The sequence below is a fragment of the Schistocerca gregaria genome, chromosome 10 (genome assembly GCF_023897955.1).
Source record: "Schistocerca gregaria isolate iqSchGreg1 chromosome 10, iqSchGreg1.2, whole genome shotgun sequence".
Taxonomy (NCBI): Eukaryota; Metazoa; Arthropoda; class Insecta; order Orthoptera; family Acrididae; genus Schistocerca; species Schistocerca gregaria.
In genome coordinates, this window is record NC_064929.1 from 141,150,033 (window position 1) to 141,176,595 (window position 26,563).

The following is a 26,563-nucleotide window of genomic DNA, read 5'->3' on the forward strand; positions in this document are numbered from 1 at the left end:
AAAGCTTGACACTCTAATAACTGCTTACGTGCCCAAAAATCAGAGTTACAAGTACATCAATGATCATAGTGACAAAAGAAAGAATACACGTAAGAATAATATCATTGCAATATATACATATCGATGTATCGAAGTATCGAAGTACCTCTACATTAATGAAATCAAATATGAATGTTGTCACAGAAATATGTTAACTATTTTACAGAAACACAGTAGAATATTGCTGGTATCAAGAGGTTGAGGTGAGGTGCCATAATGGTTACGTAATTCAAGTACCATTACAAACACTAATGCTTAAACCACTTCTGTTTTTCTGTGACACCCTCACAAAGACATTTCACAGTGCTGCAATTGAAATCGACCAGTCAGTGGTTATCACTTAACACACACACTACAAGCACTGACTGTCACCCCTAAATGTCATATTTTTTAATATGAAAATCTTTCCTCTATGGGACATGCTGTATGCATAGAGGTGGCAAAATTTTATCCAGTTTTGATGCGCTGTCTCTTTGAAGAAACATATGTATCATATTGCTCGTTATACACTCGACATAAAATGTCATTATTTTCTATACATCAGATTTTATAATATTGTCAGAAACAGTCATATTTGGAAAAAGTTGTTAAGTTCTAAATGGTCAATTCTGTGAAACATGTATCACTGTCAATTTTCAAATGTCAAGAAATTTGTTTAACTTTGATAAAAATAATTAAATAAAATTTGTAGAGCTAATCAGTTATAATTAATCTATGTATACGTCATAACAAATGTATAGAAATTTGTATGGAAAATTGAACTTTGAATCTCTGATTTGTTAGAAAATTGTATCAACGTAGTTGATATGTCGGCAGTATAATATTGATGTATTACCCACTGTTGGTTCAATCACAAGCACATGAATAGTATACACAAAGCATGAAACACTATCCATGATGATTCATTTCTCATGAGTTTCATAAATGAAAACACATTCATATACAAGATCAATGGGAAAAGTAGTGATCCTAATATCAAACCTTGGGGATGCCATACATGATTTCCTCCAGAGTCATAAATGTCGCTGCTGTCCATTCGTTGTGTTATGAGGATGTGCTGGAAAGTAGTGCCTCCAAATTTTTTATTCTTCTCTCAGTGTTACTCAGTCAACTTTTCCGCATCACTGATGCAAGTTGCAACCCTCTGTTACTAGAGGGCTCCGAATTGTAGGGTGTAACATAACTATGTTGCTGCATGAGAAACCCTTCAGAAAACTGAAAGCATAAATTCAAAGATTTCTTTGACACATAGATCCCTCCCCCCATCTGCTTGACAATGCCACACCACACACAAGTGCCATTATACCAGCAATGACCCGGCACCTTGGGTTCATTATCATTGAATACAGTCCCAACTAGATCCCACTAAATTTTTATCTCTTTCCGAAACATAAAGTACATCTTCAAGAAGGTCACTTTGATAGTGATGAAGCTGTACAAACAGAGGTGGTGGTGTGGCTCTATCAAAAAGGTCAAATATTCTACAGCGATGCTATAAAGAAACTAGGCTCTCATTGGGAGAAATGTGTTTGTCACCAGGGTCACAATGTAGAAATGAAGAATAAAGATGTAGATAATTAATAAAGTTTTTTTATTTAAAAAGCCTTAAAAGTTTACTCATAAAAAACTCAGAAGCATTACTTTCCACATGCCCTCGCATTTGGTACATGTTTCTGTATTATTTTTGTCAGATATGTTGTGTATCAATTAATTATATATGCAAAGATAAATTGGGTGTCCCTTCTCTAGAATTCCTTCATCACGAGGTCAGCCAGGAGAACCACTTAATGGAAACCAGGTACATTTTCTAGAGTTTCAAGACCAGTCTGACCTCTGCAGGTTTCCAGCACCGGTACATCCGCTGCGACCATCAGACTTCATGACACCACCCCCACCACCTCCGCACCTGCCGTCACGACCACCGGCGCCGCCTCCGACCCCTGGAGGCGTGCACCACGTGCACCAACACCACCATCACCACCAACAAGGCGGGCCACTAGTCATTCCACTCAGGCCTGAGGCCGGACTGCCCCCGCCTCCCGGGCACGACCATTTCCTCCACGAACACGATCATGACCATGACCTCCATATCCACGGCAATGACCACGAACTCCACGTTCACGGCCTCGAGCCGGAGCATGACCACACGACGAGGCTGCAACCGGTGAGAACCGGTGGCAGTGGTATCGTCGTCCAACCCGGCCCCGGGCCCGTCGACGTGTTCGTCAAGCCTGACGGTGAGCTCGTAGCAGCCGAGGATGACCTAGGTGTCGCCGGTTCTTCCAGACCGCTGCCACGACCACCGTCACTTTCGCCGAAGCCCTCGAGAAGGCCGCCGACGACCAATCTTTTTGCCATCTGGCCGGGCAACAGGTGAGGCTTCAATTACCATCCGATCTCCCTTCTAACAGCTTTATCCAAAATTTTTGAGAGAGTAATGTATTCAAGAGTAGCTTCACATATCTGTAAAAATGAAGTACTAACAAAATGTCAGTTTGGTTCTGAGAAAGGTTTTTCAACAGAAAATGCCATATATGCTTTTACGAATCAAATTTTGAATGATCTGAATAACCGAACACGACTCATTGGGATTTTTTGTGATCTCTCAATCATGAAATCATGAAATTCTGCTAGACAAGCTCAAGTATTGTGGCATGAGTGGGACAGTGCACAAATGGTTTAATTCATACCTAACTAGAAGAGTGCAGAAAGTTGAAATAAGCAGTTCTCATAATATGCAAAGATCAGCACATTCCTGAAACTGCGGAACTATCAATAATGGGGTTCCACAAGGGTCGGTCTTGGGTCCTTTGTTTTTCTTAATATACATTAATGACTTGCCAGTCTATATTCACGAAGAGGCAAAGTTAGTTCTCTTTGCTGATGATACAAGTATAGTAATCACACCTGACAAACAAGAATTAACTGTTGAAATTGTCAATAATGTCTTCCAGAAAATTACTAAGTGGTTCCTTGGAAAAGGACTCTCACTGAATTTTGATAAGACACAGTACATACAGTTCCGTACAGTAAATGGTATGACACCATTAATAAATATAGACCTTAATCAGAAGCATATAGCTAAGGTAGAATATTCAAAAATTTTAGGGGTGTCCATTGATGAGAGATTAAACTGGAAGAAACACATTGATGATCTGCTGAAATGTTTGAGTTCAGCTACTTATGCAATAAGGGTCATTGCAAATTTTGGTGATAAACATCTTAGTAAATTAGCTTACTATGTCTATTTTCACTCATTGCTTGCATATGGCATCATACTTTTGGGGTAATCCGTCGCTGAGGAATAAAGTATTTATTGCACGAAAGCATGTAATCAGAATAATAGCTGGAGTCCACCCAAGATCATCCTGCAGACATTTATTTAAGGATCTAGGGATATTCACAGTAGCTTCTCAGTATATATACTCTCTTATAAAATTTGTTATTAACAACCAAACCCAATTCAAAAGTAATAGCAGTGTGCATAACTACAGTACTAGGAGAAAGGATGATCTTCACTATTCAAGATTAAATCTAACTTTGGCACAGAAAGGGGTGAATTATACTGCCACTAAAGTCTTTGGTCACTTACCAAATAGTATCAAAAGTCTGACAATAACCAACAAGTATTTAAGCAGAAATTAAAAGAACTTTTGAATGACAACTCCGTCTACTACATAGAGGAATTTTTAGATATAAATTAAGAAAAAAAAGAAAAAACAAACAAAAACATTATAAAAAATATTAAAAGAAAACAAAAAAATAAAAAAGTTGTTATATTAACTTAATTATGTTGTTAAATTAAAGTAATAGATGAGCTTTGCTATTTGGGCAGCAGAATAACTGACAATGGCTGAAGTAGAGGGGATAAAATGCAGACTGGCTTTGCAAAGAAAGCATTTCTGAAAAAGAGGAATTTATTATCATCTAATACAAATTTACAGTGGCCGAAAGCTTTAATTGTACGAATCTTTTTGTTGTGCCTATCACGACTCAGCATCTCCGCTATATGGTGCGTAGCAACTTTCCTTCTCTGGTATTGTAACATTCCATCCTGGATTTTCCATTGTTTGACAAAATTAAGTTTCAGGCAGTCTTCTTCTGAAATCATTTGTCTGGAGTGTAGCTTTGCATAGAAGTGAAACATGGATGATAAACTGTTTAAACGAGAAGAGAACAGGATCTTCTGAAGTGTTGTTCTGTAGAAGAGTGCTGACAGTTAGATGGGTAGATCACGTAACTAATGAGGAGGTACTGGATCAAGTTGGGGAGAAAAAGAAAAAACATGACGGGTTCACAAGACACTTTCTCAGGTGTCAAGGAATTGTCAGTGCAGTATTGGAGGAAAGTGTGGTGGGTAAAAACTGCAGAAGGAGACCAAAGGATGAATACAGTAAACAGGTTCAGTAGTTATGCATAGATTAAGAGGCTTGTGCAAGGTAGACTAATGTGAAGAGTTGTATCAATCCAGTCTTTGGACTGAAACCAGTAGATGTAATTGTGGTGGTTCAAACTAATGCTGAGCTCAAATTGCGCCTCTTCAGAACATACGAGTTTTGCTGAGAACTCCTCATCCTCAAGCCGGCTTCGATTCCTCACTGGGTCAGAGATTTTCTCTGCTAGGGCACTGGATGTCCTGTCTTCTCTGTCACTGTATAATCCTCGTCAACACATGAATTGCTGAAGTGGTGTTGACTAAGAAGACTTGCACCAGGTGATCAGTCTATCTGATGGGAAGCCATAGCCACATGGCATTTCATTTCATTGGTAACTATTTGACATATTGTGTTTCTAATCTTACTGCCACTGGGAGTGTACCTTGTGAATGTCCTCAGACTTCTGGTATCAGCTCAGTACAGCCTTCTGCTTCACCTCGGCCACTGTCGCTATCTGACTGCCTTTCACTGTACTGACTCATCTTGAAGCCCTCACCACTTGCTCAACCGTATCACGATTTGGCAGTCTGACCTACCAGTGACCAATTTCGTAGCCACATCACACTTCCGCATGAGATTAGTAACTCTTAAATCACTTTGTTATGCAATTGTTAAATTACAAACAGTGAGTACATTTTTTACCCCTTTACTTAACACATTCTAATTCATGTGTTTCTCTGGAACGTCCCAACATTAAACCTCTCCAGACAGACATTCTCGTGTAGTTTCCTATAGTGAATTATTTCTTTGGTTGCTTGACTAGATGACAAGGAAATGACATTATACTACTTTGCCTACTTATGTACATTGTAATACATTTGTCTACGTGAAAGATCAGCTGGAAGTCATTGCACAAAGTGTTGATATACTGCATGTCTTTATGTATTCTGTAGCAATTTCCTAATCATCATTACTCTGTATCAAATTGCATGTTCCTTTGAGAATTTACCACCATTAATTACCACCTCATTTATATGTACTGTGAATTATTGCATTCCCAAGGCAATTCTCTGATAAAGACACATGCAGCTCTGTATTCTGCAGACCACCACCAGACATCGATTATGTCAGCTGATTAAGTCAGCTGCATTCACTCTCTACACAACCTCCCTCACAGATTTCAAAATATTCATAGGTTTCATTGAAGCTCGTAGTCCCCTTATGGGTCCATAGTTACCACTGTCTTATGTCTTCTTTTTTTCTTTGTCTTCTTCTTCTTCCCCCCCCCCCCCCCTCCCCCCCGACACACTGCTCCCCCTTCTCCCTCTCTAATTTGGATTTTGAAATTGTTGAACTTCTGTCTTGTATGTCATTTCACTCATTTAGAATTTGTCAAACTTTGAGACGACTTTGTGCTGGACCGGAACTCAAACCCATGTCTTCTGCTTTATTAGGCAGATGCACTAACCACAAAGCCATCAGGCACATATTTTCAACTTTCCATTGGTATAAAACAATGCCCACTTTGATTCATAGCAGCTGCAGGATCAAAATGGTGTCTGTTCTTTTGAATGTACTGAAAGAACAGATACTACACACATAATTAATTAAAGTGATGACAACCAATTATCCCTCCATTACAGATGCACACCACGCACAAATTCTTATGTGAATGCTGCCAATAATGAGGAGGGGCACTACATCAGGAGTGTGGGTCAGCTGAGAATTTGGGTCTGATGGAAGACGTGCTCGAATGGTCCATTCAGTTTTGTTGACCACTGTGTGCAGACGATGTAGCAGTCTGTAGTCTTCAGTCATCGTAGTCTGCAATGTGAATAGGAGATCTGGGTTCGAATCCCAACCAGCACATATTTTCAAATTTCTCCATTGATATAAATCAATGCCCACTGGCAGCTAATGTATTTCCTTTCTGTCTAGAAAATTAGAGAATTTAGATGTCACATGGGAATAGTGACCATTGGGAAGGCTCCATATGTCGTATGTGAAAGGAACAACAAAGAGGGAATCAAATAGTGGTAGCAGAAGTCCCTTCTGCAAAACATTTTAATGTGGCTTGTGAAGTGTAGATCCATATACAGATGTAGACTTAGCCTTAGCAATACAAAGGCTTACTATATTACAGCACTAGGTTTAGCAGTATAATAACCTACAATATTAATTTCAAGAGTTCCTGTGAAGATACTCTTCAGTGGAATAAAAAAAAGAGTTGCTCAACAGGAAGTTCTTCGGTTCAGTCTTAAACCCCATCAAATTATCTATATGACATTTTATGTGGTCTGGTGGTTGTGGAATACATATGCACACAGGTATCTGATTCCTTTTTGTGATAGTGCCAATCCTTCAATATACCGGGTGATCAAAAAGTCAGTATAATTTTGAAAACTGAATAAATCACAAAATAATGTAGATAGAAAGGTAGATATTGACACACATGCTAGGAAAGACATGGTGTTTTATTATAACCAAAAAAATACAAAAGTTCAAAAAATGTCCAACAGATGGCACTTTATGTGATCAGAATAGCAATAATTAGCATAACAGAGTAAGACAAAGCAAAGATGATGTTCTTTATGGGAAATGCTCAATATGTCCACCAGTATTCCTCAACAATAGCTGTATTTGAGGAATAATGTTGTGAACAGCACAGTAAAGCATGTCTGGAGGTATGGTGAGGCATTGGCGTCGGATGTTGTCTTTCAGCATCTGTAGAGATGTCCGTCAATCACAATACACTTGCGACTTCAGGTAACCCCAAAGCCAATAGCATGATGAAAGTGCTGGCTGAGCACATGATCATCACCGAACGACGCAATCTGTCGGACATTTTATGAACTTTGCTCTTTATTTATTTATTTTTTCCCCTAATAAAACCCCACGTCAATTTTTACCTCTCTATCTACATTATTCCGTGGTTTATTAAGTTTTCAAATTTATACTGACTTTTTGATCACCCAGTATTTGTAGAGATTAGTACTGTTGTTATATTTGTTCTTTCCCTTAGATTTTAAGAACAGAGCAATATTAGTAGTGACAAAGGACATCAGTGAATATACAATCATCTTGCTATTGGGAGCTCTTGTTAAAATTCCCGAATTAAAACTGTGTTTTTAAATTCTGCCTTCTGCAAACCACAAGGTATTTCCTGTTTCCATTCTTTACTCACACATGTCATCTTCTGTTGGTCCAGATTTATTTATATAAAAATATAATAAATATATTACAAAGTTTTTGTTTTCTTTGCTACTTTAGGCCTAACATTATAACATGTGCATTTTTATATGTTGTGTGCTATCAAAGATCAATAATCATTGGAAGGATTCTTATTCAGAGATTGCTCAATCTCTTCAGTCAACTTTAACCATTCTTAAGTAGTTAGCAGAGAGACAAGATAAGGTAATCATTTTCTCTGTCATTTTGATGATCAGAGCTCCATTAAATTCTATGATAAGTATCTGCTGTCACACACTGGAGGATTACAGATGTTGTTGAAGTAGCTGCAAAATGAAGAAATGTGTGGCATATTGAAAGTTTTTTTATTTGTTCTCAGACTATGTTGTAAGAGGACTGGGTTTATGAGAGGCTGTGCTGCCCCCACAGGTACAACAGCAGCAGACCACAGCAGGGAGCATGGCCTCCACCCCCACAGCAGGGAGCCAGGCCTCCGCCCCCACAGCAGGGAGGCAGACCTCCGTCCCCACAGCAGGGAGCCAGGCCTCCACCCCCACAGCAGGGAGCCAGGCCTCCACACCCACAGCAGGGAGCCTGGCCTCCACCTCCACAGCAGGGAGCTAGGCCTCCGCCCCCACAGCAGGGATCCAGGCTTCCGCCCCCACAGCTGGGGGCCAGGCCTCGACCCGGAGACGGTCTGCCTCAGCAGCCACCACTGCAGCACAGCTTCCACGAGGTGCACCTGGTGCCCGGCATCAAAGACACACCAACAGGTAAGCTGAGGGCCACTGTGGGAGCACTAACTAGTATATGCCTGAAGGGTTCTAGATATGATCGTAGGCACGCTCCTTGCGCCCATCCCGCTATTACAATAGTTGGATTCCCCTTACTAGGCAAGTGCTGTCAGCAGTCAAGAAACTTCTCTTTAGTATTTGTTTATGCTTGAGAGGAAAGTCAAATTACTGAAATAAAAATTTTAATTCCCCAAATTTTCAAACCAGACAAAAAAGTATAAAATAATTTCTCCTTGACCCATACAGATTCCTAAACCCATACAGGTAATCCAGAAGCTTTGTGAGTGTGAATTTATATAGCTATGAGTAATGGAAAATCTCATATAAAGGTGTGAAACAAATACTAAAAAAGAGATAGAGGGGCTGGCCAGTACTTCCCTCTGCTCAGTACAGCCGATAGATACACAAAAAACAGAACTGAAAATTTACGTTCCCAGCTTCCCTCTGACAACCATGCCTCCATCCTTGCTACCCTCCCTGTTTACCTTTCCCTGTTGCTTCATAACCTGGGTTGTGAGTAACCGAATCCACTTTCCCTTCTCCCCTTTCATTCCCCTCTCTCCTCCCTGATGAAGGAACATTTGTTCCGAAAGCTAGGAACTTAAATTTTCGGTTCAGTTTTTTGTGTATCTATCGGCTGTACTGAGCTGAGGTAAGTACTGGCCAGCCCCTCTATCTCTTTGTTAGTATTTATATAGCTATGAACATGCTTGTTAAGATTCACAATGAAAAACACAGGCCACATGCAACTGGTAATAGTAAGGAGGTGAAATATTCATGCATCCATTATGTATTACATGTACCCCACATTTTTGGCTTTAAATCTTACAAGTATTTTCATAGTTATTAAAAATTCACACTCACAATTTTCAGGCCTGTCTGTGTGGGACTAAGAGAAATTATGTCATACTTTTTTGTCTGATTTAGAAATCTGGTGTATTAAAAGTTGATTTTTATGTAAATAATTGGCTTTTGCTATTCAGTCTCATCCACATGGAATATTTCAAACGATTTCAAACATTTTGATGGGATTTCAACAGAGACATGCAGTAAATTTCATGTTTATTTCAGTATATCTTCACCTTAGCCAACCACTATTTTGCTTCCTTCTACAAATGTATGAGAAAGGACTGTACAGGTAAAAATCATCAAGATTTGAGCTCATGTGGAGGCTTACCAGCAATTGTACTCCCCGCAAACAATTCGTGATTGGCAGAGCGGTACACAAAATATTCTTCTCCACACACCAGTGAGCTACTGTTGAATTGTTGTCCACTTCTAAGGAATGCTAAAATTTTCAAGTATCTAGCTCATCTGCAAATGACAGTGGTAAACAAAGTACCCTCCAAGTTACACTAGAGAAGAAAGGAGCTATGTTGAAAGTTTCAAGACTCTGTTGCAGCAGAAAGTTAGTTTAAAATCAATTGCGAACTTGTAATGAACAGACAGGCAAACAAGAAAGTGACCTTATAAGACAGTGGTCAAAAGTAAGATTTAAAATGCTGAAAACAGTGAGGATATGCGTAATTTGATGTTAGTGATGGGCATTTTTCATCTCTGTGATGGTAATAATGGATTTATATCTATTTTTAAAAAAAGTCTGATGTATATGGAGGAAGGAATCAGTTGGGAGAGAGCAGAGTTCAGGTAGGTAGGAAGAGGGAGGGTTCAAGCCTTAATATGGGTGGATGGGTTGATCTTGGTGAGGTAGCCACCCCTCCCCCCCCCCCCCCCCCCCCCCCGCCCACACACACACACACACACACACACACACACACACACACACACACAAACAAAAAAAAAGAAAAAGAAAAAAAGAGAGCAAGCACGTCTCATATCTTAGAGATGATCCCATCATGGGAGAAGGCAACAGTTAAAGTTTCCCTGCGAATGAATGTGAAGTGTTTGTAGGTGAAAGGAAGGTACTTTGTGCTGGTACAGCTGTCATCACAGTTCTGAAAGATGGGCTACACAAATGGATATTGTGATGCAAATGTAAGAGAACATTAGGACAGATGTTGTAAGTGTTTGAGAAGGTGAGAAAACTTTAATAGCTGACAGAGGAAATGAATAAAAAAGGATAAACAGATGTAGAAATCAAGACAAGAATTTCAATGGGTGTTAAAACTCGAGAAAACTTCATGCTCATACAACATTCTGAGAGGCGAAGATGAGGGGAAGGGGAATGTGGCAATTTGGGGGGGCAGATATTGTATGCATGGATGATTATCAAGGGGTGTAATCAACATGTTCATGAGGTTACTAGTTTTAATATGTTGTGGATGGAGTCTTCAATTTACTTTTTGACCAAGTGTTAGTCTGAGATATTTAATGTTTTAGTTAGGTGGTTTGGATGTTTGTGAACTGTGATGTAAATATTTCTGGAACAGATTGCTTAGGTGGGTTTTCCCTATAATTATTTCCAGAATTTTGTCAGGTTAGTGGGGAGGTACCATCAGTTACAATGACAGATGTTTTTTCTTGTATTTGTTGCCTGGGATTTTGCCATGTTGATGGAGAGGCTCCATTAGTCAGTGGTGAAATTATTTATGTGGACTTGAAGGGATCATTTGGATTAATGGAGAGTGGGTGGGGAATGGATAGCACTAAAGGTGGTGCCGTCAACATATTAGAAAAATGAATTGGAGTGGAGGCTTCTAAGACTCAGATAAAGAAATGGTGATCTCTGCAACATTCTGCAGTTGGGTGTGGTAAGGCTACATATCTGATAGTGTGTATAGTTTGTCCAGGTGCAAATGTGCACTTGCTGATGGAAACAGCACTATTCTGAGTCTGGAAAGAACTTATCATATGCACAGGTCATATGAAATAGGTAACATTTAACATAACCATTGACAGCTACTATTACTCTCTGCTACAGGAAAGAAATGTGAGAAAATGTGAAGGGAAAATGTGGTGGATCTACAGTATTTGCACACACCTTGCTCATTAGCATTATAACTCAGAATTGTGTACCACATGTTTCGTGGAAGAATGCGTCAACAAAGAGAAACGAAGAGCTAGAATCAGGGCGTGATGGTGGAGCACCACATGTATTGGCAGAGCGTTTGAGAAGTTTCACTGGAGCTGTATGTTACAAGAATCATTTTCATCAGTGCCACTGCCAAGTGGAGACATAGTGGAAGCGCCATAAAGTACCCTCTACCAAACTCAGAGATAATGTGGACGACTCCAAATACGAATAACCTGCAGTTGTTTGCAGTTATTTGCAAATATTCTTGACAATGTACTCAAAGAAGGGAAGTACATTTGCAATGTACTGAGTAAAAACGTATACTGAAAGCCACCATGACATCCAACGGATTTCTACCTTTAGCGCATCACATCTAACTGCTTTAGAGTTGAACCAGTTGCTACTCACATGATACTAGAATGATTAATGTTGTCAGCTGAAGCAATTGATTAGGAAATAATCTTCAGTTCCAGGTTTTGTGAGTGGCGATCCCAAACCGCCACCGGACTTCCACGGCCAGCACCACCAGCAGCGGCCACCGCCCGTGACGGACACTGACAACAACATCATTGTCGGACACGTGCCACACTTCAACGAGCTGCACAGCCCCGTACCTCCAGAGGACTTGCGTCCACACATAGTCACCGTGGGCGAGCCTGCAAATGAGGTGGACGAGCCTTTGGCAACCGTGCATCACCGTGACCACCATCACCACCACACGGCTGGTGAGGTCTCCAGCCCGGACAGTGGCCCGAATGTCGGTGTCCGTCCAGACGGACGGCCTCCACAGGGTGGAATACATTTCCCCGGTGCTGCTGACCAGTTCGATGTGGGAGAGGATGCTGCACTGGACGAGAAAAGGTGTGTCACATGGGCAGGTCGTTTCCTTTATACCAACGGCTACAATATGTGACACATCTGAAAGTGACTCACTGTTCTACAGATCTGCCCCTTACCCAACACTGCCTGCAACCAATGAGAAATAATCACATTTAGGGACACAGTCATGAGTAATTCCAGACACTGATAGCTGCTCTCTTCTATACTGTGCTGAGGCCATACTTTGGTGGGAATATGGTTTCATTCATTGTGATCAGCAGCAGAATGTTGGACTCTCCTTCCACATTAGGTTCAGTTGACAAGCATTGCTCCCTGCAGACAAATGGATATTCAAAGTTGGTTATGTCCAAATGTCCAGTTTAAATGACTATCAGTATCTGTCACTGGTTTGACCTACAAGAGAACAATTTAATGCCACTGTAGACAAATTTGAATATTATTAGGCCCACTGCAGTCTGCACTTTTCTCCAGTATTGGTCAATGAACTGGAATGGATTTTGTTTCCATTAATTGACCTCCTTCCCAGTCTGCTCTCACCCTCTCCCCTGCCCCCCTCCCCTCTCTCTCCACAAGTATTTGGGATGATATGGATGACAAAGTTGCTCATCGGTCATAAGCTGTATATGAGGTCTGTTCCTATCTTATTTATTCCAAGATTTTTACATGATAGTTTTTGTTCCATCTGCTTGTCAGCTGAAAGTTGTGTGTTACAAAAAACACAGAAATTTCTGGTAAAGACTGCACTATTAGCAACCTCACATAACTTACATTAGAACCATACAAGTCTCTTTCCATCAACAAATATATAAAACTTGTTGCCTGTTTCATTTGTTGTTCATTTGTTATTATAGAATACTTTAGTGATGTTACAAAAAGAATGTTTGTTAATTTTTGTGATAGTATTAATATTCTAAATTCTGTTTCTAATAAAATGTATCAACACGGTGAGAGAAATGTCATTTATCTGTTTCTAATAGCGATCCAGACAGCACTGGAGCAGCGTCTGGCACTGATGGGAGCCCAGATCCACCAGTAGATGGCTCAGATGGTGACGAGGGTGAACCGGAGGGCAATCTGCACGGTGGAACCCAGACTGAACGGCCACTGGTGATAGTGTCGGCAGATAACGAACCCGGTTACCATCACGATAGCCACACTGGCACTGCAACACTGGAATCAGACCGCCAGGACAAGAAACCATCTCGAAATGAGATACCTGTACTGGGAGTCGGAGAAGAGAGGCCTTCACATCCACACGTAGGAAGCTCTGGCTGGCAGATCATTGGTTCCCAGGAAGGTAATCCCAATGTTCACCATGGCATTGGGAGTGACCGTCCAGATGGTGAGGTTGTGGTGCCCGGCGTCAGTCCACCATACCAGGCAGCCGGATATCGCCCTCCTGTTTGGCACACTGGAGGATCGGGCCACCTGGTAGTATCTGCTGGCGACGAGAGCGGTCCAGGTCGGGACCACCCATCCGGAGACGAGTCGGACATCCACTACGGGCGGCCTCACATCTCCGCCGGCGGGACACTGGAGGGTGCGAGGCCCCACTGGCCCGGTGACGCCCTTAGGCCACCGGCCGAGAGTCCCGTCGTCGGTGACCGGCAGCCGCCGGGCTTCGAGGGCACCGGAGAGGGAGACTTTGGGCAGGAGGTGCCTCCGTTCAAGGCCATGGGTGAGGACGTGTCTGCCGTGGTGGACTCGGTACTGAGGCCGCCGTCGCTGAACCTGCCGCCGGCGACCGCAGTCCGCCCCACGCAGCCGCCGCCTCCTCCGCCCCCGCCACCCCCGAAGGTGACGGTGCTCACGGACCACCAGCACAACAACAAACCCCACCGGCCACCTGTCATCGTTCTGGGCCGACCGGCCGAGTTCCCGGGCGATGTTGTCACCCGTCGGCCGACACAGGTTAGTGTTCGCTTAAAGCACGAGCAGGCAGGAATCCTGCACGTGTGCGGAGTACTTGCATGCGTGCAGTTAACAGGCGTTCTGCGTACACACAGGGGCAAGCTGGCCACCCGCTTATCTCCCCTCCCCACCATACCTTCTGTCCGCTTCTTCCTGTGCAATGCGTTTTCTTTCATAGCTTGCTTTATTGAATGAAGGAATAAGATTAGTAGGAGTGCTTAAAAGGTATCGTGGTTTGAAAGAGTACCAATTACCTACAATACGTTTTATTTAATTATCACAGGTGGAGTGGAACAAAATTTCTACATACAGACAAATGCAAACAGTTACTTAAATTTTCATTGCTGATGTTTGCTCTTAACCGACACTTACTAATTCAGGAAATGGTTTTCCAGCTCTCGCTATATTAAGCGCAATCTTATAACTTGCATGTACTGCTGGGCTATTATTGTTGTCATCCTGAAAAATTGAAAACAGTGCTCCATAAAATGTTAAATCAGTTAGATGAGAAATATGACAAAAGGAAGTCGGAGATCTCTCGTGACCACAGCAACTACGACAGATTCATCTAGAATCAACAGATCGCTCTTCTTAAGCTCAATTTCCCCATCCGTTCAGAATCCAACAATAAATTTTACTCGTCCTTGTGAAATTTGTTATAATGGCCTTCAATACTAAACTTTTGCTGACCAGCGAGAATACTGCCACATATTAAAATATCGGATTTTTCACGTTTTTGCACAAAGAAAAAACGATTCTCCCATTACTTTTTAAAAGATAGCAAATCTCCACTTCTCCGTTTCCTTGTTTCACTCTGCATTTTGCGGTTCTTGAAATACAATGTTCACTATGTAGTGGTCACTACGCATCAATGTGCGCAGCTTAGCCTGGCACTACACTGCCACAACCTGCCAGCTGTGGCCACTGCCCTGGTCGATGATTGCATGCGAGCAGCACACGTGCAGCGCTGTGCGCTCATGAACAATGTGCAACATTTGCCCAACCATGGCTTGAAGCATCTGCCGTGTAACGTGTCTAACAGAATGACCTCCTCTTTGCTAACTGGCACGTTTTCCAAAAACATCCAATACTTTGAAACCCAATTGTACTTTTCTCTCATGGCATTCCCAAACTGTATTTCAAACGAGTAAGGTGCATGCTATATTTCTTGACTTCCAAAAAGCATTTGGCTCCATACCACATCTATGCTTATTATCGCTTATTATCAAAAGCATAGCCTATGGTATATTGAGTGAAATTTGCAATTGTATTGAAGAGTTTTTGATAGGGAGCATCCAGCATGTTATGTCGAATAGGGAGCCATTGACAGAAATAGGAGCAACTTCAGGTAGGTCACAAGGAAGTATGTTGGGACCCTTGCTGTCTATGATGTACATTAATGACGTTGCAGACAATATTAATAATAACCTCAGATTTTTCACTGATGATGCACCTCTTTTCAATGAAGTACTTTCTGAAAAAGCTGGACAAATATTAAGTATGATCATGATAAGATTTCAAAGTGGTGCAAATACCGCCCACTTGCTTTAGATGTTCAGAAATGGAAAATTGTGCACTTCACAAAATAAAACAAGATTTCAGTTCTGTGTTACTGATATTGTAGTTATAGTATACTATAACTACAATATCAGTAACACACAACTGAAATCTTTCATCTCATACAAATACAAGGGTCCAACACTTTGTAGGGATACGAAATGGAACAATCACATAGGCTTGCTCATAGGTAAAGCAAGTGGCAGAGTTTTCTTCACTCTCAGGATACTGGGACAATGCAGTCAGTCTACAAATCAGACTGCTTACAAACCACTTGTGTGACCTATCTTAGAATATTGTTCAAGTGCGTGAGACTCATTCCAAAGAGGACCAACCAGGGGATTTTGAATGAATATAAAGAAGGGCACCACAAATGCTCACATGTTTGTTTGACTCATGAGAGAGTATTACAGACTGAAAAAATTGAATTCACAGATTCTTGAAGATAACATGCAAATTAACCAGCATTTTGAATAATCTCGAGGTACTTTTCAGCCCCTATTTGTCACTCCCATGGGGACCTCGAAAACAAGGTTAGACTAATTAAAGCAAGCATTGAGGACTTTAAGTAGTTGTTCTTGCCACCTCCTATATGTTAATGGAGTAGGAAGTAAACCAACTTATTGTACCATGCTAAGTACCCTCTCCCAGTGGTTTGCAGTGTAAGGATGTACCAGGTGGTTTTAATTAAAAGTTCAGCTATTCGCAGAGGTCCAGTGTACAGTAATTATCACATGGTGAAACTTGGTAGATATGCTACTGCATCAATGCAGAACCAATTTACACTGGAAAAAAAATAGTTCCAATTTTGGTCACCAGGTGCAAATGTGGTGCTGTACAGCATCTCGCAGATGTCTCCAGTGCTCATGTTGAACAGTTTGTGTGAGTGGTTGTTTATAATAAAATATAATTATGCCTTTCCCACTTGTTTGTCCTTTTCTGCCCATGTCCCATTCCTAATTAGTTGTAAATGGAAACATTTATATACATCTCTCTTGCATTCACAGTGCCAGATTTGCACTTGGTGGACAAAATTGGAACTAATTTGTTTCCAGCATATATCAGTTCTGCATTAACACATTAGAATATCTGCCAAGTTTCACTGCCATATGATAATTACAGATCACATTGGACCTCTGTGAGTAGCTGCTCTATAATTATAGCCACCCAGTAGATGTAGATGTGACAGCATCAAATTGACAAAAGATGTGTGTTTTTGTACTGTTGGCACCAGGGCCACCATTGTAGCCAACCCTTATGCTTCATGGAAGAAAATAAATACTTTTTGTTCCCCTCTTCACTTCTATTCCTCTATCTGCATAGTACTATATTTGTGGTTTTCCAGTTTACATTGTATCAGTTTCAAAGCTGCATGTCCAGGCAAAAGGATGCAGGGATTATGTAAGCCAATGTTGATGATGAATGGTATGCATCTACATGTTCAGCAGAGTTGTTGATTCCATTTTGTGCACAATATTTGGATGACTGATGCAGCCATCTTCTTCACATGCTGCGAGTTGTGCTGTTATGTGTATCCACTGCCTGAACAACAACCAGAGGGAACTGTTCTCAGCCGTACACTGCTGTACCCTTTGATGCCTACAATTACATCTACATACATACTTTCCAAGTGATCCTACATTGTGTGATGCAGAGTATCCTGTATCACAATTAGTCATTTCCTTTCCTGTGCTACTCACAGACAGAGCAAGACAAAAATGACTGACTGTATGCCTCTGAACAATCCCTAATTTCTCATATCTTGGCTTCATGCTCCTTATCTGAAATGTACATTGGCAGCAGTCCTTCCCACCAAGAAGTCCTCAATCCAGTTACATGTTTCGCATGTATCATTTGTATGATTAATCGCAAAGATGTGGAATGAGTCACTTTATATTCATATTGCACATTCATACATAAATATAACTACATGTTGACCATTTGCAAGGATTTGTTTAAAATACAGATGTGAATTAGTAATTCCTGTCTGCCACTTTGATGTATTACATACATACATAGAAATTACTCTACAGAATAGAAGGCATTTTTGAGAAACCGATTTCAATTTGTTTTCAAGTTTCCTGCCTATCAGTCATTTTATATCATTGGGTAAGTAATCAAATAGTTTGGTGACAGCATTGTGCATCTCTTTTTCTGTTGACGATGACCTTAATGTGGAATAACGAATGTCAATTTTTGTTTTGATATAATAATTATATACATCATTGGTCCTTCTGAAAACTGTAGTGGGTCATTTACAATAAACTAGCTGAGGGAATAAATACACTGTGAAGCAATAGTCAAAATTCCTAAATCCTTAAACAGATGTAGTGGTTGTGCACCCCGTATTATCCTTACAGCACATTTTTCAAAAATGAAGCCTTTCTTAGCAGGAGCAAGCTTCACCTGCAGGGGGACTGTTAAAACTAAGTTTTCAAAACTTTAGAAAACTTTGTTTCCTAAAGATTAGTTACCCCAGTACATCATTCCATATTATATTTCTGAAAGTAAATCTACATATTATATTAACTTACAGGTTTACATCTCCCCACAGTTTGTAGTGATGCAAAGTGCAATGTGGCCAAATAGAGTTGTTATAGGAGCTCAAAAACGATTTTTTAAAATTCTCATTAACAGGGAATCCTAAGAATTTTGAAGTTTTCACCCTCATGTGTACCATCACCATGTGACCTTCATCACCGATATAGTACCTCTAGATGTGCAGAACTGAACATGTTGTGTCTTTGAAATCGAGAGTGAGTCTGTTTGAAGACAACCACCTAATAATATTTCTGAGGACATTTTTTACTATTTATTATGTTGTTGTGTGTATGTTTTGATTGATTACAATACTGCTGTCAGCTACAAAAAGAACTACTTCTGTTCATGGCATATTGGGCCGAAAATCATATGAGAACCAATAATGGACCTTGTCGAGCCCTATAAATGATTTCTATCTAATCAGAACAATCTCCCCCTGGTTACATTGGATAAACTATTAAGTACAACTTTCTGCAAATTTTGTTTTTGTTTACTTACTTATGACATTACCTATGGGTTACTTCCATAAAACCTGTCTTTAGCTAGGAGTCTATTGTGATTCATAAAGTCAAATCCCAAAAATGGGTGGATCCATCTGGATACAGTATATCTCAAGAAATTTGTGGGTTCTCTTTCTAACTGATTTGAGACCATTACACAGTATTAGCAAAATGTCTCTTGGGGTGACACTTCTTTTGTTCCACATGCTTATAATGAATCACTGGCCTGTGATCAGTCATCGAGAGTTGTCCTGTCATTTTGCAACGAATGCGTGTGTCTCCAGAGGCCAGGAGCGTCAGATGAGGGCAGACCCAGACCCAGTCTGCTGGGAGATGGGCAGCTACCGGTGGATATGACAGAGGTGGACAAGCCACCCCCGCCACCTCCCTCAGTCGGCTCGGACCTGGAGGCAGCAGCGAGCACCGCACGGCCCTTCAAGCTGAGACCGGCAGACGACTCAGTGGTGGGGCTGGCTCCGCCCCCACCCAGGGTGACAGTGGTGGGTGCTGGGGGCAGGCCGCCCCCGCCAGAAGGGGATTCCACACACCGACCAGTCCTCATTGGAGGTGGCAGGTGAGTGTCTCTGCTCCTACAACACTGATCAGATACAACTTCATCATGGTTGGTTGGGTGGTTTGTGGGATTGAAGGGACCAGACTGCTACGATCATCGGTCCCACTTCATCATGAAACCCACCCATACATTAGGAGTAGACTGAATAGGGAGTTCTTTCACGCAACACTGTCCTATAACTGCAGAAGTACAGGGTGTCCATTAAATTCCTTACAACTATATATGCTTGACATCACTGATGTTTGAGGCCAATCTAAAATAATATGAAATACAGAAGTAAAAACTTCAACAACCAGGATCACTAAATATAATTTTATTTTTCATGGCCAGTTTTGGCTATCAGAAGATCTTATGCAAATAAGTCTCAATATGCATAATATATCATTGAAGCCAAAATTGTAATTCGTGCCCTCTGGAGTCCTATTGTGATTCTTTCCTGTTGCCTGCAGAGAAAAAACTTCATGCCTAGACAAAGGTTGTTCCAAAACTGGCATGTAAAAATATAAAACAAGTCAGATTTTCGTAGGTATCATTTCAGAAAATACAGTGACCAAAATTGTTTTATGTTCTATAGTTTCTATGTATCTCAAAACTGTGTAGTGACCCCATTATTATAATAAGAGTAGGTAGATTTATTAGAAAAAATGTAGCATTGTAATTGCCGTTCACTGAAAGTCCATTAGGCATCTCATTTTTTTTATTGGTGATAAAACAGCTGTAGTGCCTAGAATTGTTTTAAAATTATTTATAATAAATATTTTATTAGAACTCTAATTAATACCTGTTTTTATATATCAATATTTTCCCATTTAATTCCCTAATCACTACCATGACACTACTTTGTATAAATTTATGTACACTGTATTCCACCTACTTACTGATTAAGGTCAACACCTTCCCTTTAGCTGTATCTGTTGTTTGCACCAGGAATTACACATAAGTGTGTCTACTGGCGGTAATAGTCATTATGATCAATTTCTACAATTTTTTATGTATTATTTACAAAAACAGGATACAGGCACCTAATATTCAGAAATGAGAAAGGTGCCGTACAATTATTTAAAATGCGTAGCTAAGCTGTACTTTAACTATGGTGCTTGAAGTTTCTCTACTGGCTTTGTTTTGTTCATTGTTACAGGAAGCCACCGCCACAGACCCTGCCACCCCCACCGTCAGAGTTCGAGCGTCCGCCACCACCGGCACCGACCACCCCCAGGCGCCCACCCTTCGTGGTGACACCTCCCACCCCTGCATACAGCCCCGCCCCCACAACCAAACCAAAGCCTTCAAGTCCCTCCTCCAGCGATGATGCTGATGACAAACTGGAAGGTAGGTTTCCTTGTTACTTATTGATCATTTCTTTTCTGCCAGATAGTGGCAGGCACTCAACAGTCATTTCTCCAGCCTACATTTAAATTTATATTAAAAACAAAGATTCCAAGACTTACCAAGCGGGAAAGCACCGGCAGACAGGCACATGAACAAAACACACAAACACACACAGAATTACGAGCTTTCGCAACTGGCAGTTGCTTCGTCAGGAAAGCATGACTCCTTACCCTCTCCCTTAAAACCCACATCCTTTCATTTTTCCCTCTCCTTCCCTCTTTCCTGACGAAGCAACTACCAGTTGCGAAAGCTCGTAATTCTGTGTGTGTGTTTGTGTGTTTTGTTCATGTGCCTGTCTGCCGGCGCTTTCCCGCTTGGTAAGTCTTGGAATCTTTGTTTTTAATATATTTTTCCCATGTGGAAGTTTCTTTCTATTTTATTTACTACATTTAAATTTGGTTTATTTATTTTCTGTGAAGAATTTCATAGTATTGTGCCTCATTTGCAGATGGGTACAGTGAGTTGGTGTTGGACTGCTGAATGATTGGGTGATATTATTACGATGCAGTCACCAGCCACACTAAAATTACAAAATATCATAATGTTCTTAAATGGCTATGAGATAGTAGGTGCTCTTACTGAGTTTGCAGCCATTGTACCCCCACCCCCTCCACCTCCCCAATCATCAGCATAATAAGCTTGCAGAAGAGACCTGTCACACCAGATAGTTTTGTTTATTTTCTTTTTTCTCCAACTGTCAGATGTTAATAAATCGATGCCCCTTTTTTCTTCAAATTTTCCATTCAGATTCATAAAATCTATACTAATATATGAACAATAAACATTGAGGTAGACATAGGCTATTAAAACTGACTGCAAGAAAGAAAATGAAACCACATTTTCACAAAACAGCATTTTCATTGTACCAGTCAGTATTAACAGAAAATCTGTACATTGCTATTTAAAATAAATGTATAGCTTATGTCTGTCCAAATGTGTACTACAATATTGTGTAAAAATTTCTAGTAAATCATTCAAGAACTTTTAGAGATATTTTTCATTCAAATTTTGTATGATTTATTATAATTTTGAGTTTCATACATACAAAGCAGATGAAGTTGCAATGACAAGCTGAAATTTGCATCCCTTTATTATTTGCATCCTACAAAACCTAAAATCAGGGATTATTTTACTTTATAGCTAAGGACACTGATTAAAAATAAAAAAGTATGGAGCCATCAGTATCCTCTGTGTAATGTACAAGATATTCACAAAAACTATCACCAACTACACAAATACAGTGTCAGATCTTAATCAAATAAGGGAGAAGTTGGATGTAGAAGTGAATAGAGAAAATTGTCCAGTGTGCATGACTTAACTGGAATTACAGAACAGAGTTATGAGTCTGACTACCACTTTCTCTGGGTTATACAGATTTTGAAAATGGTTTTGATGCAGCTTAAAAGAAAGAAAGAAATCTGCACTAGAGAAAGAAGGGACTGATTCAATGCATGCCAGCAAACTGAAGAATGTATATGTAAATGTTAACTGAAGAAATCAATTAAAGTGTTATCACTTTACCATAATTATCTGTCTACCAGTAACCCGATAGGAAGTTTTCAGACTGTTAAATCAGAAAATTAAGAAGTATAATTGTGTTAATGGAACATATGTGAACTATCTTAGCTTTGGGGATGCTACTGTGCTGTTTGTCTCTAAGGCAGACAAACTGCAACAAGGAATGAGAGAACTGAACAGAAGGCTTGAAAATCAGTTATATTAAGACTAAAATATTGTACAATAAACACATCAAAAATTCTGTAAGTGGTCAGTGAAGTTGTGTAACTTTTTGAGGAGTAGTTGTGTATAGAACAGTTTTAGATGACAGCTAGATGACCAGTAAAAGAAATAAACAGAAGAGTGCAAATTACACTGGGAGCTTTTGGTAAACAAAACAGGTTTTCCAATTATAAACATACTACTATTTTTGGTAAACAAAACATGTTTTTCAATAGTAAATTTACTACATGTCTGAAGATGAAAGCTTACAGCAAGTTTTGAGGTAGAGCAGTGAGACTTGGACCTTATCCATACACAGTATCTAGCAAGCAGTAACTGAAAACAAACAGGTATATTCCATCTATCTGGGTTTCAAAAGGCATTTCACACTGCACCACACTATCATCTGTTAATCACAATACAATCATGTGGGGAGTATCTACGCAGGTATGTGGTTGGCTCAATGAATATTCGACTTGTTGGGACCAGTACATTATATTGAATAGCAAATGTACAGAAATAAAAATAATCATGGGTGTCTCCCAAGGAAGTATGAGGTGACTAATGAGCTGAATATAAATAAATGATTTATCCAATAGGATCAGCAGTGCTATAAGACTGTTCACTGATGATGCTGTTGCCTACAAAGAAATACCTCCTTTGGCCAATCGTAAAGAAAAAGAAAAAAAAAAAGGATAAGTACGAGTAGGACTTGTGCTCTGAGCTTTTCATGCAAACTTACTTCTGTATACAGATAATAACAATAATTTGTGCGTCTCAGTGGCCTGGTGTAAGCCTTTCTATTGGATGTCATTTCGGCAGCTTGTGTATCCTTAACTTATCCCAGTTACTGAACTGGGGAAAGGGGACTTACAGTTAAATGTGGAATCCAAACCACATATTGTTTCTAATGACTCATTACATTGCAGAGATATGAAGGCTATGTGGTCCAACAGAGATCCAACCCCTCAACCTTGCAGTTTCCAGACATGCTCTTTTGTGCTAGACCTCTAAATATGAGATGTATATATATGATTCATCTTGTAGTGCTTCGGGAATTTCAGAGCAAATTCTAGAACCACTCAGCCTTCCACCATTTCAAACATTTTAGAGGCGAATGGGAGAAAAGAATACACCCTACTGCACATCACCTATTTGTATGTGTAGGTCAAAAAAAAAAAAAGAGAGAGAGAGAGAGAAACAGTTACGAGAAAAAGATGGACCCAGCAGCTGAACGGCAGCAGACAAGTAACTGCTGTATGGCTCACAGAGTCTCCATGTACGGGTCGAGAAGAACAAGAAAACTTTATGTAGTATTCTGTGCTCTTTAGTGTCTGTGTTGACTGTAAAAAGGTTGATGGACAACTGGATATAGATTTCTATGTTCATTCATGTACTGCACTCGTTTTAGACTAGAGACTTTTGAATTACTTCAAGTCTTCACTATGAATGAAGCAAGACACATGTATGCTATTTGAATATGTGTAAATGAGTCTAATGTTTAAGGAATAAGTTAGCTCGCAGAAGTTATTATCTGTGAAAGTTGAAAATACGTAGTGATTGAACTGAGAAGTATTTTACAAGCACCAAAATTATTTCAAGGGTAGAGAAGCATTTTAATAAATTCCTTTAACCAGCTATAGTCTTTGGAGAAGAAGCTTTTGGGAGACCAATGTAGCTGATTACCCAGAGAAGAGGATTTGATACACACAATATGCGAGTTAACTGAATTGAGAGACGTGTGTGCCTTGCATCCCAATACCACACTGTCTTTTGTCCTCTAAAAATGTTAGAATCTGTAGGTTTTGTTGCATAAGTAGTAGTGTAAATTGTCACATGAGGGAATGTAAAATAAATGCTGAACAACCTGAGTTAGCACAGTGAAATATTGACTCCTGAAATCTCACAGAAACCCACTTAGAAAATTTCATGTACCGATATTGTGAATGGAGCACCAAATAATTTTTAGTCCCCTCAGTATTGTTTCCATGAAGATCAAATCAGATTAGTAAGTAGCTCACCACTTGGAGGTGAACCAAAAGTCTCTTGCCTCACTTCATCCATAAATGAAATGTATCTCTATGTAGGATAGAGGGAAAAGTAGTTTTTGACTTGGTATTTAAGGTGATTTCCCATCTATGGATGATATGTACTAATATGTAAGTGGGTAATTTCCCCAACCACTGCAAAAATAAATAAATAAATAAATAAAGTAATATTTTGTGTAATGTGATGTCTTGTATTGACACCTTTTATTAACCTGACATGTTCCACATCATTACAAAGTGTCGTATTCATGATCTATGGAACAAGTACTAATCTAATCTGCTGGTATGTCAGTAATAGATGTGGATGACCACGGTGATACATTGGTGACAGAAGTTTTTCTTTCCAGATGAGGATCAGGAGCTGGCAGAGACATCCTCTGGCAATAAACCACCTCCACCTCCACTATCACCACTCTCACCCTCAGTGACGTTGGGAGGTACTCCAGAAGTGGTGGATGTGACGTACAGACCACCCGTCTACACCACACAGCGACCGAGGCCAGTCAGACCTCTGGACACCACCAGGTGAGATCCCCCAACCTCTGCTGTCCCAACATGTAGAGGTGGAAGTAGTGTCACCACAGAACAGAAACACTGCAATATTGCGAGGAAAAGTGTGTTGATATATGCATGAGATTCTCAAGGATGGAGTTGATAAAAGTTGGGAGGAGGGGAGAATTGTGCATCAAGAAACTGGAAGGAGTTATAAAATTTGGGGGGTGGAGGTTTGTTCGCATCAAGGCTTTGCAGTTAGTGATAAAATTTTGGAGGAGTGGAGATTTGTGCATCAAGGAATAGGAAGAAGTTAAAAATTCAGGAGGAGTGGATGTTTTTGCATCAAGGAATTGGAGGGATTAAAACATTTAGGAGTAGTTGAGGTCTGTGAATAGAGAATTTGGAGGGAGTGCAAGGATTTAGAGATGGTGATAAAATCTGGAAAGGATGGAAGTTTGTGCATCAAGGGATTAGACAGTGATAAAAATTTGGGGGATGTATGTTTTTGCATCAAAGAATTGGAGGGATTTAAAAAATTGGGAAGAGTGCAGGTTTGTGAATTTAGTATTTAGAGGGAGTTAAAAATTTGGGAGGTGTGAATGTCTTTGCATCAAGGAATTGGAGGTAGTTGTAATACGTGGGAGGAATAGAGGTTTGTGCAACATTTACAGTGTTGAAGCTCAGTTTTATATGTCTAGCGAAGTGCTACAGTATTTAGTCACCTTGATTAGCCAGTTAGTAGATTTGGTAGTCATTTGTTGGCTTTCTTTTATACAGGATTCCACAGCTTTTCATAGTTATTCTGGTGTTTTAGTTTAATTAATTGGCCTTTGGTAGTTTTTAGGTTAAAGTCCTAGAAGTGAAGAATTCTGGTTCTTCATACTATAATTATTGTCTTTTTCTTACAATGTTAATAGCCTTTACAAGTGTTTAGATAAAGTAATATATCGTGCTGTTAACATGCAAGACAGCAAGAGACGATACAAGACCCAAGTGATGTGGCTAGTTGACACGAAAGGAACTGACTTGGCACTTGCCCACAGGAGGCCGTCAGATGGGGTCAATCCCAGTCGTGTGGAGGCGGACATGCTGGAGACGGTGAGTGTGGGCCGGCCTGTGTCACAGCCGCTGCCACCCCTGCCGCCCCCACCTCCACCTCCTGAGGCGTCGCCGCCTCCAGTGGCCCCAACTCCTGTCAGGGAACCTGTTTCCACCAAGGTGAGGCCACAGATCCATTCAGCACTAATAATAATGTTTTATACTAGTCCTATTTCTGGTATGAATCTGAGGGATTCTAAGCAAATTTATAGTGCAGAAATTCAAATCTTGAAATAGTATTTCATTGTCAAAGCTACACTGGCAGAAAAAAATAGCAACACCAAAAAAATAATTTATGTAGAGTAATGAAATTTTGAGAATACATTTGATTAGGTAATATATTTATGTGGTTAACATTGCAAGATCAGAGGTTAATTTAAGCACAAGATAAGCTATTGCAAATGTGAAATGCTGGTACATTACTATTTGGTCTAACTGCCAGAACGTTGAACGCAAGCACACAAATGTGCATACATTGTGTTGCAGTCAGTTTGAGAAATGGAGTTCCATCCTGTTGCT

General features: G+C 40.2%; 1 protein-coding gene across 4 annotated transcripts in view; it reads left to right on the forward strand.

The window, feature by feature from the left end:
- The window catches only part of LOC126293200 (uncharacterized), a 638,519-nt gene that overhangs the window by 552,258 nt on the left and 59,698 nt on the right, over positions 1-26,563 (forward strand). For all 4 annotated transcript variants that reach the window (XM_049986324.1, XM_049986325.1, XM_049986326.1 and 1 more), the window contains exons 19-26: positions 1,879-2,412; positions 8,034-8,377; positions 11,840-12,233; positions 13,190-14,123; positions 19,006-19,295; positions 20,434-20,624; positions 24,799-24,976; positions 25,990-26,164. In XM_049986324.1, the coding sequence (XP_049842281.1) occupies positions 1,879-2,412; positions 8,034-8,377; positions 11,840-12,233; positions 13,190-14,123; positions 19,006-19,295; positions 20,434-20,624; positions 24,799-24,976; positions 25,990-26,164 (3,040 nt within the window). The remainder of the gene's footprint in view (positions 1-1,878; positions 2,413-8,033; positions 8,378-11,839; positions 12,234-13,189; positions 14,124-19,005; positions 19,296-20,433; positions 20,625-24,798; positions 24,977-25,989; positions 26,165-26,563) is intronic.